Raw genomic sequence first — 18,272 nt, 5'->3', positions numbered from 1 at the left:
GCTCTGCCTCCATTCCATTTTGACCTTGGCTCTGGTCCCACTAATTCCTTTGCCCATACCTTTTGTCTACAGCGCTCCTCACCCTGCGAGCACCTCGCTTCATCACAAGCGCCGTATACTGCCGTCCATTATCCCAGGTATGGCTTCCAGGCCTAGGACAGCCGTCCTTGGTACCCCCACAGCTGTCTCATGAGGTCCTATGTATCATTTTACAGGCGCCTTGCGTTCCCGCTCCTTGGCTATACACGCAGTGTGTGACCTGCACACACTACCTGTGTTCTCCAGGTAAACCTCCCTGGACCATGTTTGGCCCTATACCATATAGCAGCAGTCTGGGTTCATAGATGGTCACCCCTCTAGTCTCTTTTGGCATGCATCCCACAGGACATCTTGTGCTCCTTCACTGTGCAGCTCTTTTTCGTCTTCAACACTCTGACGCGTATTCTCTCTCCTTTTTACAGGTAGCTCACTGTGCATATCCCCACACCCACTAGTGGAGGGTAGTCCACTTCCCGTATCCTTTATCTAGGACAGTGCGTTTAATGTTATAAGCGGACCCACCACAAGGCCACATCCCGATGTTTTCTCATGTTACCCGTTCTATGTTACCTGTTTATATTCTCTCTCCCATTTAGTATAACCTTAACACGTGTACACTTTCCAGCACTTTTTTTTTTTTTGAACAGGACTCACGACTCACGCAGGTTCAGGCCGGATCCATCCATCTCTGCTACCTGCGCTGCATGCCACTATTTATGTTTGTATGCAGACTGTCTTTTTCATTAGTATAGTATTGATTACATACTTTGTTATTTGTTTCGCATGTATTATTGTGCAACAGTATTATCTTTATTCAAAAGCATTTCTCTTGTCTCTTTTGTATATACACTGCAGCATTGACAACCGTATCTGATGAAGGTCTCAGTTGTCGAGACCGAAAACGTTTATATGTTGATCTGGATGCACTAAAATAAAAATCTACTTTTTGAATCTTTCAACAAATTTCTCCTGAGTGCCAAGAATTATTGTATTTGTGTCCCATTGACTTGTATTGGTATCGGGTATCGGTATCGGCGAGATCCGATATTTTTTGGATATCGGCCGATCCAATCCGATACCGATACTTTCAAATATCGGAAGGTATCGCTCAACACTAATGGTCATAAGTACACCATGTTCCAAATTATTATGCAAATAACATTTGCATTTTCCTAAATGGTTGTTGCAAATGACAGTCAGTCTAATAAAAGTCATCACCCGTTAGAGTATACATCGAATTTTATTGAATAAACCTCCCAATGATAACAGTATAATCTCCAAAATGAATAAAAACTAAAAATGCACTGTTCCAAATTATTAGGCACAGTAGAATTTCTAAACATTTGATATGTTTTAAAGAACTGAAAATGCTCATTTGTGGAATTTGCAGCATTAGGAGGTCACATTCACTGAACAAAAAGCTATTTACTCCAAAACATCCTAGCAGGCCAAGTTACATGTTAACACAGGACCCCTTCTTTGATATCACCTTCACAATTCTTGCATCCATTGAACTTGTGAGCTTTTGGAGAGTTTCTGCTTCTATTTCTTTGCATGAGGTCAGAATAGCCTCCCAGAGCTGCTGTTTTGATGTGAACTGCCTCCCACCCTCATAGATCTTTTGCTTGATGATACTCCAAAGGTTCTCTATAGGGTTGAGGTCAGGGGAAGATGGTGGCCACACCATGAGTTTATCTCCTTTTATGCACATAGCAGCCAATAACTCAGAGGTATTCTTAGCAGCATGAGATGGTGCATTGTCATGCATGAAGATGATTTTGCTCCTGAAGGCACGTTTCTGCTTTTTATACCATGGAAGAAAGTTGTCAGTCAGAAACTCTATATACTTTTCAGAGCTCATTTTAACACCTTCAGGAAACTACCAGCTGTTTCCCCATGATTCCGGCCCAAAACATGACTCCTCCACCTCCTTGCTAATGTCGCAGCCTTGTTGGGACATGGTGGCCATCCACCAACCATCCACTACTCCATCCATTTAGACCATCCAGGGTTGCTCAACACTCATCAGTAAATAAGACTGTTTGAAAATTAATCTTCATGTATGTCTGGGCCCACTGCAACCGTTTCTGCTTGTGAATACTGTTTAGGGGTGGCCGAATAGTAGGTTTATGCATCACAGCAAGCCTTTGAAGTATCCCTCACCTTGAAGTTCGAGGGACTCCAGAGGCACCAGCAGCTTCAAATAACTGTTTTCTGCTTTGTAATGGTATTTTGGCAGCTGCTCTCTTAATCCAATGAATTTGTGTGGCAGAAACCTTCCTCATTATGCCTTTATCTGCATGAACTCTGTATGTGCTCTGTTTCAGTCACAAATCTCATCACAGTGTGATGATCACTCTTAAGTGTTCATGAAATATCTAATGTTTTCAAACCTTGTCCAAGGCATTGCACTATTTAAAGGGAATCTGTCACCCCCAAAATCGCGGTTGAGGTAAGCCCACCGGCATCAGGGTCTTATCTGTTGTGAACTCTGTTCTCGAACTCCCTCCTGTGGTCAGGAATGGTATTTCTGTGAGTTCTGTCCATGGGTTCCCTCTGGTGGCTAAAAGTGGAGCTGCTGGTCTGCAAGTGGCTTCCTCAGCTGCATCATTTAGGACTGGGCTGGTTCCTCTATTTAACTCTGCTCAGATCGTTACCTGATGCCAGTTGTCAATGTATCAGTACTGGTTCAGATCTCACTTGGATCTCCTGATGACCTGTCTACTTCAGCAGAAGCTAAGTCCCTGCTAAGCTCATTTGTTGTTCATTTGTGTGCTGAATATATTTCTGGGTACCTGCTAAGTTTTGTCCAGCTGGCTATCATGATATTGTCTCGCTAGCTGGAAGCTCTGGGTTGCAGAGTGGCACCTACCGCGCCGTGAGTCGATGCGGGGGGTTTCTTGTTCACTCTGCGTGGCTTTTTTGTAGTTTTTTGTGCTGACCGCAAAGATCCCTTTATCTATCTTCTGTCTATTTAGTAAGTCTGGCCTCCTTTGCTAAAACCTGTCTCATTCCTATGTTTGTGCCTTCCTCTTAACTCACAGTCAATATATGTGGGGGGCTGCTCTTTTCCTTTGGGGAATTTCTTTGAGGCAAGGTGAGGCTATATTTCTCTTTAGGGGTAGTTACCTCTCAGGCTGTGAAGAGTCGTCTAGGCAGAGTCAGGCACGATCCACGGCTAATTCTAGTGTTTGTGATAATAGGATTAGGGCTGCGGTCAGCAGAGCTCCCACTTCCCAGAGCTCGCTCTATTTTGCAGTTTTGACTATCAGGTCATTCCAGGTGCTCCTAACCACCAGGTCCATCATAACAGTACAACTGGCCCCAAAAAGTGTTAATGCATCTCAATAGAGGGATAAGAGAAGTTCTGAGACCATTTTTTTTTCTCTGCAGTGTGTTTAGTCTTTTTTTTCCCCTAAACCTCTGGGTGGTTCAGGACTCAGGTGTAGATATGGACATTCAAGGTCTGTCCTCTTGTGTGGATAATCTCACTGCAAGGGTACAAAGCATTCAGGATTATATAGTTCAGAATCCTATGTTAGAGCCTAGAATCCCAATTCCTGATTTGTTTTCTGGGGATAGATCTAAGTTTCTGTATTTCAAGAATAATTGTAAACTGTTTCTTGCCCTGAAACCTCGCTCCTCTGGTGACCCTAGTCAGCAAGTAAAAATCATTATTTCCTTGTTGCGTGGTGACCCTCAAGACTGGGCATTCTCCCTTGCGCCAGGAGATCCTGCATTGCTTAATGTAGATGCGTTTTTTCTGGCGCTTGGATTGCTCTATGACGAACCAAATTCTGTGGATCAGGCAGAGAAAATCTTGCTGGCTATATGTCAGGGTCAGGATGATGCTGAAATGTATTGTCAGAAGTTTAGAAAGTGGTCTGTGCTTACTCAATGGAATGAGTGTGCTCTGGCAGCAATTTTCAGAAAGGGTCTTTCTGAGGGCCTTAAGGATGTTATGGTGGGGTTCCCCACGCCTGCTGGTCTGAATGAATCAATGTCCTTGGCTATTCAGATTGATCGGCGTTTGCGGGAGCGAAAAGTTGTGCACCATATGGTGGTGTCCTCTGAGCAGAGGCCTGAACCTATGCAATGTGATAGGACTTTGACCAGAGCTGAACGGCAAGAGCACAGACGTCAGAATGGGCTGTGTTTTTACTGTGGTGACTCCACTCATGCTATCTCTGATTGTCCTAAGCGCACTAAGCGGTCCGCTAGGTCTGTCACCATTGGTACTATACAGCCTAAATTTCTTTTGTCCGTTACTTTGATTTGCTCTTTGTCATCCTACTCTGTTATGGCGTTTGTGGATTCAGGCGCAGCCCTGAATTTGATGGACTTAGAGTATGCCAGGCGCTGTGGTTTTTTCTTGGAGCCCTTGCAGCATCCTATTCCATTAAGGGGAATTGATGCTACGCCTTTGGCCAAGAATAAGCCTCAGTACTGGACCCAGTTGACCATGTGCATGGCTCCTGCACATCGGGAAGATATTCGCTTTTTGGTGTTGCATAATTTTCATGATGTGGTCGTGTTGGGTTTGCCATGGCTACAGGTCCATAATCCAGTATTGGACTGGAAATCTATGTCTGTGTCCAGTTGGGGTTGTCAAGGGGCCCATGGTGATGTTCCAGCGTCGTCAATTTCTTCTTCCACTCCTTCTGAAGTACCTGAGTTTTTGTCGGATTACCAGGATGTATTTGATGAGCCCAAGCCCAGTGTCTTGCCTCCTCATAGGGATTGTGATTGTGCTATTAATTTGATTCCTGGTAGTAAGTTTCCTAAAGGCCGACTTTTCAATTTATCTGTGCCAGAACATGCCGCTATGCGGAGCTATATAAAGGAGTCCTTGGAGAAAGGGCATATTCGCCCGTCGTCGTCACCGTTGGGAGCAGGGTTCTTTTTTGTGGCCAAGAAGGATGGTTCTCTGAGACCTTGTATAGATTACCGCCTTCTTAATAAAATCACAGTCAAATTTCAGTACCCTTTGCCTCTATTGTCTGATTTGTTTGCTCGGATTAAGGGGGCTAGTTGGTTTACCAAGATAGATCTTCGAGGAGCGTATAATCTTGTGCGTATTAAGCGGGGCGATGAATGGAAAACCGCATTTAATACGCCCGAGGGCCATTTTGAGTATCTGGTGATGCCATGCGGGCTTTCTAATGCGCCATCTGTATTCCAGTCCTTTATGCATGACATCTTCCGAAAGTATCTGGATAGATTCATGATAGTATATTTGGATGATATTTTGGTCTTTTCGGATGATTGGGAGTCTCATGTGAAGCAGGTCAGAATGGTGTTCCAAGTCCTTCGTGCTAATTCCTTGTTTGTGAAGGGGTCTAAGTCTCTTCGGAGTTCAGAAGGTTTCCTTTTTGGGCTTCATTTTTTCCCCTTCTACTATCGAGATGGATCCAGTTAAAGTCCAGGCCATTTATGATTGGACTCAGCCTACATCTGTAAAGAGCCTTCAGAAATTCCTGGGCTTTGCGAATTTTTACCGTCGCTTTATCGCTAATTTTTCTAGTGTTGTCAAACCACTGACTGATTTGACCAAGAAAGGTGCGGATGTGGTGAATTGGTCCTCTGCGGCCATTGAGGCGTTTCAGGAGCTGAAACGTCGTTTTTCTTCAGCTCCTGTGTTGTGTCAGCCAGATGTTTCGCTCCCTTTTCAGGTCGAGGTTGATGCTTCTGAGATTGGAGCAGGGGCTGTTTTGTCTCAGAGAAGTTCTGATGGCTCTGTGATGAAGCCATGTGCTTTCTTTTCTAGAAAGTTTTCGCCTGCTGAGCGTAATTATGATGTTGGCAATCGGGAGTTGTTGGCCATGAAGTGGGCATTCGAGGAGTGGCGACATTGGCTTGAGGGCGCCAAGCATCGCGTGGTGGTCTTGACGGATCACAAGAATCTGACTTATCTCGAGTCTGCCAAGCGGTTGAACCCTAGACAGGCTCGATGGTCACTGTTTTTCTCCCATTTCGATTTCTTGGTTTCATACCTTCCTGGTTCTAAGAATGTGAAGGCTGATGCCCTTTCAAGGAGTTTTGTGCCTGATTCTCCTGGAGTTTCTGAGCCGGCTGGTATTCTCAAAGAGGGGGTGATTTCATCTGCCATCTCCCCTGATTTGCGGCGGGTTCTGCAGGAGTTTCAGGCAGATAGACCTGACCGCTGTCCTGCAGCGAGACTGTTTGTCCCTGATAGATGGACTAGTAGGGTTATCTCGGAGGTTCATTGTTCGGTGTTGGCTGGTCATCCTGGAATTTTTGGTACCAGAGATTTGGTGGCTAGGTCCTTTTGGTGGCCTTCCTTGTCCCGGGATGTGCGTGCTTTTGTGCAGTCCTGTGGGACTTGTGCTCGGGCGAAGCCCTGCTGTTCTCGTGCCAGTGGGTTACTTTTGCCCTTGCCGGTCCCGAAGAGGCCCTGGACGCATGTTTCCATGGATTTTATTTCAGATCTCCCTGTCTCTCAAAGGATGTTGGTCATCTGGGTGGTTTGTGATCGCTTCTCTAAGATGGTCCATTTGGTACCCTTGCCTAAGTTGCCTTCATCCTCTGATTTGGTTCCGTTGTTTTTCCAGCATGTGGTTCGTTTGCATGGCATTCCGGAGAACATTGTGTCGGACAGAGGTTCCCAGTTTGTTTCGAGGTTTTGGCGGTCCTTTTGTGCTAAGATGGGCATTGATTTGTCTTTTTCTTCTGCTTTCCATCCTCAGACAAATGGCCAAACTGAACGAACCAATCAGACTTTGGAGACCTATCTGAGATGCTTTGTTTCTGCTGATCAGGATGATTGGGTGACCTTCTTGCCATTGGCTGAGTTCGCCCTTAATAATCGGGCCAGTTCGGCTACTTTGGTTTCACCTTTTTATTGTAATTCTGGTTTCCATCCTCGTTTCTCTTCAGGGCAGGTTGAGCCTTCAGACTGTCCTGGTGTGGATTCTGTGGTGGACAGGTTGCAGCAAATTTGGACTCATGTAGTGGACAATTTGACATTGTCACAGGAGAAGGCTCAACGTTTCGCTAACCGCCGTCGCCGTGTTGGTCCTCGACTTCATGTTGGGGATCTGGTTTGGTTGTCATGTCGTTATGTTCCTATGAAGGTTTCTTCTCCTAAGTTTAAGCCTCGTTTTATTGGGCCTTATAAGATTTCTGAAATCCTCAATCCTGTGTCATTTCGTTTGGACCTTCCAGCTTCTTTTGCCATCCATAATGTGTTACATAGGTCGTTGTTGCAGAGATATGTGGCGCCTATGGTTCCTTCCATTGACCCTCCTGCTCCGGTGTTGGTCGAGGGAGAATTGGAGTATGTGGTGGAGAAGATTTTAGATTCTCATATATCGAGACAGAAACTTCAGTATCTGGTCAAATGGAAGGGCTATGGTCAGGAAGATAATTCCTGGGTTCTTGCCTCCGATGTCCATGCTGCCGATTTGGTTCGTGCCTTTCATTTGGCTCGTCCTGATAGGCCGGGGGGTTCTGGTGAGGATTCAGTGACCCCTCCTCAAGGGGGGGGGTACTGTTGTGAACTCTGTTCTCGAACTCCCTCCTGTGGTCAGGAATGGTATTTCTGTGAGTTCTGTCTGTGGGTTCCCTCTGGTGGCTGAAAGTGGAGCTGATGGTCTGGAAGTGGTTTCCTCAGCTGCATCGTTTAGGACTGGGCTGGTTCCTCTATTTAACTCTGCTCAGATCGTTACCTGATGCCAGTTGTCAATGTATCAGTACTGGTTCAGATCTCACTTGGATCTCCTGATGACCTGTCTACTTCAGCAGAAGCTAAGTCCCTGCTAAGCTCATTTGTTGTTCATTTGTGTGCTGAATATACAGGTCCTTCTCAAAAAATTAGCATATAGTGTTAAATTTCATTATTTACCATAATGTAATGATTGCAATTAAACTTTCATATATTATAGATTCATTATCCACCAACTGAAATTTGTCAGGTCTTTTATTGTTTTAATACTGATGATTTTGGCATACAACTCCTGATAACCCAAAAAACCTGTCTCAATAAATTAGCATATTTCACCCGTCCAATCAAATAAAAGTGTTTTTTAATAACAAACCAAAAAACCAACAAATAATAATGTTCAGTTATGCACTCAATACTTGGTCGGGAATCCTTTGGCAGAAATGACTGCTTCAATGCGGCGTGGCATGGAGGCAATCAGCCTGTGACACTGCTGAGATGTTATGGAGGCCCAGGATGCTTCAATAGCGGCCTTAAGCTCATCCAGAGTGTTGGGTCTTGCGTCTCTCAACTTTCTCTTCACAATATCCCACAGATTCTCTATGGGGTTCAGGTCAGGAGAGTTGGCAGGCCAATTGAGCACAGTGATACCATGGACAGTAAACCATTTACCAGTGGTTTTGGCACTGTGAGCAGGTGCCAGGTCGTGCTGAAAAATGAAATCTTCATCTCCATAAAGCATTTCAGCCGATGGAAGCATGAAGTGCTCCAAAATCTCCTGATAGCTAGCTGCATTGACCCTGCCCTTGATGAAACACAGTGGACCAACACCAGCAGCTGACATGGCACCCCACACCATCACTGACTGTGGGTACTTGACACTGGACTTCAGGCATTTTGGCATTTCCTTCTCCCCAGTCTTCCTCCAGACTCTGGCACCTTGATTTCCGAATGACATGCAAAATTTGCTTTCATCAGAAAAAAGTACTTGGGACCACTTAGCAACAGTCCAGTGCTGCTTCTCTGTAGCCCAGGTCAGGCGCTTCTGCCGCTGTTTATGGTTCAAAAGTGGCTTTACCTGGGGAATGCGGCACCTGTAGCCCATTTCCTGCACACGCCTGTGCACGGTGGCTCTGGATGTTTCCACACCAGACTCAGTCCACTGCTTCCTCAGCAATCTTCCTCAGGGTCCGGTCACCTCTTCTCGTTGTACAGCGTTTTCTGCCACATTTTTTCCTTCCAACAAACTTACCATTGAGTTGCCTTGATACAGCACTCTGGGAACAGCCTATTTGTTGAGAAATTTCTTTCTGGGTCTTACCCTCTTGCTTGAGGGTGTCAATGATGGCCTTCTTGACATCTGTCAGGTCGCTAGTCTTACCCATGATGGGGGTTTTGAGTAATGAACCAGGCAGGGAGTTTTTAAAAGCCTCAGGTATCTTTTGCATGTGTTTAGAGTTAATTAGTTGATTCAGAAGATTAGGGTAATAGGTCGTTTAGAGAACCTTTTCTTGATATGCTAATTTATTGAGACAGGTTTTTTGGGTTATCAGGAGTTGTATGCCAAAATCATCAGTATTAAAACAATAAAAGACCTGACAAATTTCAGTTGGTGGATAATGAATCTATAATATATGAAAGTTTAATTGTAATCATTACATTATGGTAAATAATGAAATTTAACACTATATGCTAATTTTTTGAGAAGGACCTGTATTTCTGGGTACCTGCTAAGTTTTGTCCAGCTGACTATCATGATATTGTCTCGCTAGCTGGAAGCTCTGGGTTGCAGAGTGGCACCTACCGCGCCGTGAGTCGGTGCGGGGGGTTTCTTGCTCACTCTGCGTGGCTTTTTTGTAGTTTTTTGTGCTGACCGCAAAGATCCCTTTATCTATCTTCTGTCTATTTAGTAAGTCTGGCCTCCTTTGCTGAAACCTGTCTCTTTCCTATGTTTGTGCCTTCCTCTTAACTCACAGTCAATATATGTGGGGGGCTGCTCTTTTCCTTTGGGGAATTTCTCTGAGGCAAGGTGAGGCTATATTTCTCTTTAGGGGTAGTTACCTCTCAGGCTGTGAAGAGTCATCTAGGCAGAGTCAGGCACGATCCACGGCTAATTCTAGTGTGTGTGATAATAGGATTAGGGCTGCGGTCAGCAGAGCTCCCACTTCCCAGAGCTCGCTCTATTTTGCAGTTTTGACTATCAGGTCATTCCAGGTGCTCCTAACCACCAGGTCCATCATAACACTTATCTACAGCATTCTGGAATGCTGTAGATAAGCCCCCAATGTATCCTAAAATATGAGAAAAAGACGATTATACATTCCGGAATACTGTAGATAAGCCCCTGATGCCGGTGGGCTTACCTCACCCACGATTTTGGGAGTGACAGGTTCCCTTTAACGCTTTTCAGCAGCAGAGAGATCCTTTTTATTTCCCATATTGCTTGAAGCCTGTGGCCTGCTTAATAATGTGGAACATCATTTTTAAGTAGTTTTCCTTTAATTAGAATCACCAGGAAAACTAATTATCACATGTGTTTAAAATTTTTAAGATTGATTTCAGTGATCCATTGAGCCGAGACACAATACCATCCACGAGTTTATTTGAAAAGCAAAACAATTAAATCTTTATGACATTTAAATCCAATTTGCATAATAATTTGGAACCCAGTGTATTCAGACCCTTTGCTCAGTATTGAGTAGAAGCACCCTTTTGAGCTAGTACAGCCATGAGTCTTCTTGGGAATGATGCAACAAGTTTTTCACACCTGGATTTGGGGATCCTCCACCATTCTTGCTTGCAGATCCTCTCCAGTTCCGTCAGGTTAGATGGTGAATGTTGATGGACAGACATTTTCAGATCTCTCCAGAGATGCTCAATTGGGTTTAGACCAGGGCTCTGGCTGGGCCAGTCAAGAATGGTCACAGAGTTGTTCTGAAGCCACTCCTTTGATATTTTAGCAGTGTGCTTAGGGTCATTGTCTTGTTGTAATGTGAACGTTTGGTCAAGTCTGAGGTCAAGAGCACTCTGGAAGAGGTTATCATCCAGGATAACTCTGAACTTGGCCGCATTCATGTTTCCTTCAATGACAATCAGTCGTCCTGTCCCTGCAGCTGAAAAACACCCCCATAGGATGATGCTGCCACCACCACCATGTTTCACTGTTGGGATTGTATTGGGCAGGTGATGAGCAGTGCCTGGTTTTCTCCACACATACCGCTTAGTATTATCACCAAAAAGGTCTATCTTCATCTCATCAAACCAGAGAATCTTATTTCTCATAGTCTGGGAGTCCTTTATGTGTTTTTTAGCAAACACTATGCGGGCTTTCATACGTCTTGCACTGAGGAGAGGCTTCCAGTGAGCCACTCTGCCATAAAGGCCCGAACGGTGGAGGGCTGCAGTGATAGTTGACTTTGTGGAACTTTGTCCCATCTCCCTACTGCATCTCTGGAGCTCAGCCACAGTGATCGTGGGGTTCTTCTTTACCTCTCTCACCAAGGCTCTTCTCCCACGATTGCTCAGTTTGGTGGATGGCCAGGTCTAGACTTCTGGTGGTCCCAAACTTCTTCCATTTAAGGATTATTGGGGCCACTGTGCTCTTAGGAGCCTTGCATACTGTAGAAATACTTTTGCAACCTTGGCCAGATCTGTGCCTTGCCACAATTCTGTCTCTGAGCTCCTTGGCCAGTTCCTTTGACCTCATGATTCTCATTTGGTCTGACATGCACTGTGAGCTGTGAGGTCTTATATAGACCGGTGTGTGCATTTACAAATCAAGTCCTATCAGTTTAATTAAATGCAGCTGGCCTCCAATGAAGCAGAACCATCTCAAAGAGGATCACAAGGAAAAGGACAGCATGTGATTTAAATATGAGTGTCTGAACAAAGCGTCTAAATAATTATGTGAATGTGATATTTCAGGGTTTTTTTATTAATATGCAAAAATTTTGAAATTTCTGTTTTTTTTTCATTCAAGATTGGGTGCAGATTGTATATTAATGAGAAAAAATGAACTTTTTGAATTTACCAAATGGCTGCAATGAAACAAAGAGTGAAAAATTTAAAGGGGTCTGAATACTTTCCGTACCCACTGTATACACTGCACAGCACCACTTCTCCTGTCTTGTTGTCAGAGAGGCTGCATTGCACTTAAAGAAGCTCATTATTGGTTTGTTTTTTATATTCCTATGGCTAAATAAAAATAAATCTTGGAAAACCTGTTTAAATGGGTTACCCCAAGTAATCCCCCCTCCTTGAGATATGGAATAACTTGCCAATTGCTGGAACCCCCATAATCCTGAGAACCAGCGCTCTGAAGAGCACTATGTAAACAGAGCTGTGGTCGATCCTGCACACTGTAGCATCATTCACATGTGGTTCCTCAAATGACTCCTTTAGAGTACCACTCCAGTATTTTTATTTATTGCACCACTGGAGTGGCACTTTAAATGTAAGTCCGCTGCTCCCAGTCTCATACTCACCTTCTGCTACCTTCATTAATTTCCAGCATCACTCCAGTTCATCTCCTGTGAAAAGTGACCTTCTCGCAGCTCTAGTGTTTCATGAAGCGGCGCAGAGGTCACTCTTCAGTACAAGTCTAAGGCTACGTTCACATTTGCGTTGTGCGCCGCAGCGTCGGCGCCGCAGCGCACAACGCAAACAAAAACGCGGCAAAACGCACGCTAAAACGCTGCGTTTTGCGCCGCATGCGTCGTTTTTGCCCGCAAGTTGGACGCAAAAAAAAATGCAACTTGAAGCGTTTCTTGCGTCCAACGCTTGCGGCCATGCGGCGCAAAACGCAGCACAACGCATGTCCATGCGCCCCCATGTTAAGTATAGGGGCGCATGACGCATGCGGCGCCGCTGCGGCGCCCGACGCTGCGGCGCTGACCGCAAATGTGAACGTAGCCTAAGAGAGTCTCGTCCTGGCCTCGTCCTGGCTCTCATAGACTTGTGTCGAGAGCTTGTGATGTAACTTCTGATTTCTGGCTCTCAGAAGCTGCACTTACAAAATGGTGCCGTGGGATTGGAGCAGTGGTGAAAAGCAGGGAAGACTCCGGAGGATGAGTATATCACTGGAGCTAGGGGCCTCACACTTAAAGCACCACTTCAGTGCTGAAAAAAAACGCTTGAGTAAGTAAATAAAAATCCACTGACCTGGGGTGGGACATGCTATAGTATGGTGGGATTTGTGTGGCAGGGCTGCTTTTTTGTCCCAGTCCGGCCCTGCTCTCCACTCTTCCTCCAGACTCTGGGACCTTGATTTCCAAATGAAATTCAAAATTTACTTTCATCTGAAAACAACACCTTGGACCACTGAGCAAAAGTCCAGTTCTTTTTCTCCTTGGCCCAGATAAGATGCTTCCAGCGTTATCTATTTGTCATGGGTGGTTTGACACAAGGAATGTGACACTGGTAGCCCATGCCCTGGATACGTCTGTGTGTGGTGGCTCTTGAAGCAATGACTGCAGCAGCAGTCTACTCCTTGTGAATCTCCCCCAAATTTTTAAATGGCCTCTTCTTAACAATCCTTTCAAGACTTCAGTTATCCCGGTTGCTTGTGCACCTTTTTTTAGCACACTTTTTCCTTCCACTCAACTTTCCATTAATATGCTTGGATACAGCACTCTGTGAACAGCCAGCTTCTTGCCTTGTGGAGTGTGTCAGTGACTGCCTTCTGCACATCTGTAAAGTCAGCAGTCTTCCCCATGATTGTGGAGCCTACTGAAACAGACTAAGGGACCTTTTTAAATGCTTAGGAAGCCTTTGCAGGTGTTCTTTGTTAATTATTCTAATTTGCTGAGATAACGACTTGGGTTTTCATTTGCTGTAAGCCATAATCATCAACATTAACAGAAATAAACATGTGAAACAGATCAGTCTGTTTGTAATTACTCTACATAATATACGAGTTTCACTTTTTGTATTGAAGAACTGAAATAAATGAACATTTTGATGATATTCTAATTTTGTGAGAAGCACCTGTATGTACAGAATGATTGGAATAGCAACCAAAGTTTCAACGTGCTAGTTTGTTCAAATAGCTACAAATGTTCCCACATCAGACATCACAAAGCTCATCTGGCATGCAGGTTGTTCTTGTACTGGGTGTAAATGAAAAATGGGAAATTTCCATAATCATTACATTTGGATAAGGTACCTTTATTCATTACTTAACTTTAACTGTAAAAATGACTGCCAGTTAGTTGCTGAAAATAAATCAGACTATATGCCTCTCTCAGATGACCTAAGTAAGCATATTCATTTGTCTTTCCAGATGAAATTGAAAATGACCAATGTGTGTGCAGAGCACGGTGCAAAAGCGGCACCACAATGTACATCTACTTGTACCCCTTTAACATTGAGTATAATCTGTTTGCTGCAGCCATGATTTATATCATGTGGAAGAATGTAGGACGTCAAATTGATGAAAATGCTTCCCACTACCATGGAATAGGACCAGGATTTCACCAACATGTACCCCTCCTGGGACTTACATCTGGCTTGACTATTTTTGTTGTTGGTCTAGTGATGTTTGTAGTATATGAAATAGGCAGGGAAAACCATGATAGACAATGGTTGTCACTGACAACCTTTTGTATTTTTCATGTGATCAGCCTTGCTCTCATGTGCCTGGCTAACATAGTGGGAATGATTATCTTCAGATTAGATAAGAGAAATATGTGCAAAGAGAAGAACCCAAGCCGTGCGCTGGATACAGGTCTACTACTTGGAGCAACATTAGGTCAATATGCAATCTCCTACTACTCTATTATAGCCATGGTGTCTACACAACCCTTCAGTTCTTTGTGTGGATTAATGCTTAGTTATTCATTGTTGATGATTCTGCAGCACTCGAGTCAGAATGCGTTTATCATTGAGGGACTGCATCGTCTTCCACCCAATTTATCATTAAGTCATATTAGTTCAAATATCTCTAGCCGGGTAGAGCAGGAAACCATAAACCAGGTCAGCGTGCCAGAAATGAACACAAGACAATCTTTTACTGGTCCAACGAACTCCTCAAGCAGAAGATTGACAAGAAGAGGAACCCTGAGTGCTCAAATTAAAAGTCATCTCAAGAAAAGAAAAACTATGAAAGATGTGTACTTGTTTCTTTTCCTTAGTAACATAATAGTAAGTAATGCGTTATACATAGTGAGACCTAGCCTAGTCTTTATGTTTTCACTTGTGTAAGTATTTTTAAATTGTATATTGAATTTTGTTTTAATCTTAAAGTTCTATCGTAACCTACATCCGATAAATAGTAGTGCTTGTAATTTTCAAACCCAAAGCTTAAATCCTGACTTCTGAGTCTCTGCTTGGTCCACAATCATGCCACGTGTCCCTCACTCTGACTACCCAGCTCACACAGCGTCTTTTGTGTGGAGCAGAAGTCAATTTCTCTTTTATTAGCTGTTTCTATCATTTTTTGTTTATTTTATCATGAAAGCTTTAAGCCTTAATGTACATCTCATTTTAAAGTATAGAGAAATTGGCCCCGACTTATCTAGACGGATGATTTCTCTCGCTAGTCTTGATGAGACGGCGTGTTGGGGCAGATGTTGCTGGTTCCTTATTCTTAATGAATCAGGTGAGGCGCATGCTGACTTCCGCCTCTGTGTACGCCTCACCACACAGAGAGCAGGGGTCACAACGCTCTGTCAAGCCCCCATCCCTTCCACTTCTTTGGGTCTGGGTTGAGAATGGTGTGAATATGCCAAAAGTCACATTTTTTTTCTCAACCTCACATTTGTGCACAATTTTGACTTTTCAAGCCTTTTTTGGCCAGAAATCTGGCAAAAAAAGCTGTGATAAATCTGGGCCATTGACTACAGTTGCTGGTCTGATACAGGTAGTCAGAGTAAGTCGACACATGTAACGGCTGAGGTGGCTGAGAAATTACAAATAATGAACTTGATAAGAGTAAGAGAATAAGGGCTCATACTCACTTGCGCGAGATTCAGAAGAGTCTCGCACGGCAATACCCAGCACTGCACCTGGCACAAAGGAGCGTACGGGCTGCATGTATTCCTATGCGGCCGCACACTCCGATCTGAGTGCCGGCAGCAGCGCCGGGTATTGCCGTGCAAGACTCATCCGAATCTCGCGCAAGTGAGTATGAGCCCTTAAAGGGAACTTGTCACCTGAAAAAACCTTATTAACTATCGCGGAGGTGTCACTGGTGCAAGTTCAGTATACAGAGCCAGTATCAGTCAGAGCCGGGGTGTGGTTATAGCCGCCTTTCTGTATACGGTGACTGAACCCGTGCTGACACCGCCCCATGACTAAAACCAGCACGCTGCCGGGGGGGGGATTAAGTTCATTTTAATGCTATTGACCTGCACATAACCCCATATCTACAGGTTAACAGTGTTTGTTTGTGACAAGTAAGGGTACCGTCTCACAGTGGCACTTTGATCGCTACGATGGTACGATCCATGACGTTCCAGCGATATCCATACGATATCGCTGTGTCTGACACGCAGCAGCGATCAGGGACCCCGCTGAGAATCGTACGTCGTAGCAGATCGTTTGGAACTTTCTTTCGTCGCTGGATCTCCCGCTGTCATGTTTTTTACTTTAACGATGGTAACCAGGGTAAACATCGGGTTACTAAGTGCGGCCCTGCGCTTAGTAACCTGATGTTTACCCTGGTTACCCGGGGACTTCGGCATCGTTGGTCGCTGGAGAGAGCTGTCTGTGTGACAGCTCCCCAGCGACCACACAACGACTTACCAACGATCACGGCCAGGTCGTATCGCTGGTCGTGATCGTTGGTAAATCGTTATGTGAGACGGTACCCTAAGGCACATCTAGTTACCAGAGGTTGATGACTATCAGACCGTAAGATTTGGCAGCAAAAAAGCAGTTTTGCTGATTTTTTATTTTGCTGTGTATTTGTGGTCTTTGTTGTCTTTTGTGCATGCTGATAAAGTTTAGTGCCCCCCCCCCAAAAAAAGCATGATGTAACGTCCTTAGGTTTTTGCAGCAAAAATGCAGCAAAACCTGATGCCTGCATTTCTTGCTGCATTTTTGCACTCACTCATTGCTTTCTATGGGTGAAAAAACGCTGAAAAAACACTGAAAGAAGCGACATGCTGCAGTTTGCAAAAATGCAGCAGTTTTCCAATTCAGTCAAGAAAAAAAAAACAATGTGTGCGCATGAGATTTCAGAAATCTCATAGCCTTTGCAGGTACTGTAAAAAGCAGCTTAAAAAAACGCAACATGTGAACATAGCCTTACAATGCAGAGGACGGCATTTTTTTTTTCAGTGAGCAAGCACCCCCGTACTTCATTTACATAGGCAGGGAGTACATATTTCAAACTACAATAAGACCTGGAGAATATTAGCAATTTGGAGGCCACTTTGATCATGTTTTTGTACAAGAAAGAACCCAAATTGCCTAATACTGTCAATTGAAACATTTATAATGCAATTTAATGCACTAAGGCTGCCGTCACACTAGCAGTATTTGGTCAGTATTTTACCTCAGTATTTGTAAGCCAAAACCAGGAGTGAGTGATAAATACAGAAGTGGTGCATATGTTTCTATTATACTTTTCCTTTAATTGTTCCACTCCTGGTTTTGGCTTACAAATACTGATGTAAAATACTGACCAAATACTGCTTGTGTGACGGCAGCCTAAGTGTCCATGTCCTATTCATCTGTTAAGTCATTTCTTGTCTTCTTCCCCCAGTTCTGGATAATGCCTGCCTTTGGAGCTCGTATACGATTTGACAACGGTTTAGAGGTCAAGTTTTATGGTTTTACATTATGGGCCATAATCACCAACATTTGTCTTCCTTTTGGGATCTTCTATCGTATGCATTCAGCTGCTACCCTGTTGGAACTTTACAGCATGTCATAGAGGACCCCATCATCTATTCTCCAAAACCATGATGCTCCTGGACAATCATCATCATCATACATTATATGTTTTCTATGGTAGAAATAATCTGAACACAGTACTTGGTGAAAATTTGCATGTAACATTCAGAAGATTGTTGTCAAATTTAATTGTTTGCTTGTTGTATTAGTTGTGGACCTTATCTATATTGTAGTAAACAATGAAGCAAATAGTCCATTAGTAAGCCATAATGGATCGATAAATAATAATAATAATGTGACTTTCTTGCCTCCAATGTGGACACGACTTGTTTTTTGGAGGTCAAAAAGGCAACTGAAACTTGAAGTGGAGGGGTGGTGGTCAAATTCGGGTGAAAAAGCATGACTGTAGACCGGCTACTCCCTAAGGGCAGTCTCATACGTCCAGATAATTCCGGTACCGGAAAAAATCGGTACCGGAGTTATCCGTGTCCGTGTGCCCGTGAGCTCACGTAGGCCATACGTGCGGCACACGTGTGCCGCCCGTGTGCCGACTGGGTACCACACGGAGCGTGCAGGAGACAGCGCTAAAGTTTAGCGCTGTCCCCTGCATCGTGCTGAAGCCACGATTCATATCTTCTGTGCAGCGTTTGCTGTAAAGAAGATATGAATCATCCATTTTTTTAGTGGTATTTTGTGTTTAAACTAAAGCTCCATG

The 18,272-nt window shown here is 44.1% G+C and overlaps 1 protein-coding gene across 1 annotated transcript in view; it reads left to right on the top strand.

The window, feature by feature from the left end:
* Positions 1-17,866, top strand: part of LOC143765265 (proton channel OTOP2-like) — a 177,083-nt gene extending 159,217 nt beyond the window's left edge. The window contains exons 5-6 of the mRNA XM_077251749.1: positions 14,001-14,860; positions 17,427-17,866. Coding sequence (XP_077107864.1) covers positions 14,001-14,860; positions 17,427-17,597 — 1,031 coding nt within the window. The 3' untranslated portion in view covers positions 17,598-17,866. The remainder of the gene's footprint in view (positions 1-14,000; positions 14,861-17,426) is intronic.
* The last annotated feature ends 406 nt before the right edge of the window (positions 17,867-18,272 follow it).

The sequence above is a fragment of the Ranitomeya variabilis genome, chromosome 4 (genome assembly GCF_051348905.1).
Source record: "Ranitomeya variabilis isolate aRanVar5 chromosome 4, aRanVar5.hap1, whole genome shotgun sequence".
Classification (NCBI taxonomy): domain Eukaryota; kingdom Metazoa; phylum Chordata; class Amphibia; order Anura; family Dendrobatidae; genus Ranitomeya; species Ranitomeya variabilis.
This window is presented reverse-complemented; position numbering and strand designations above follow the sequence as displayed.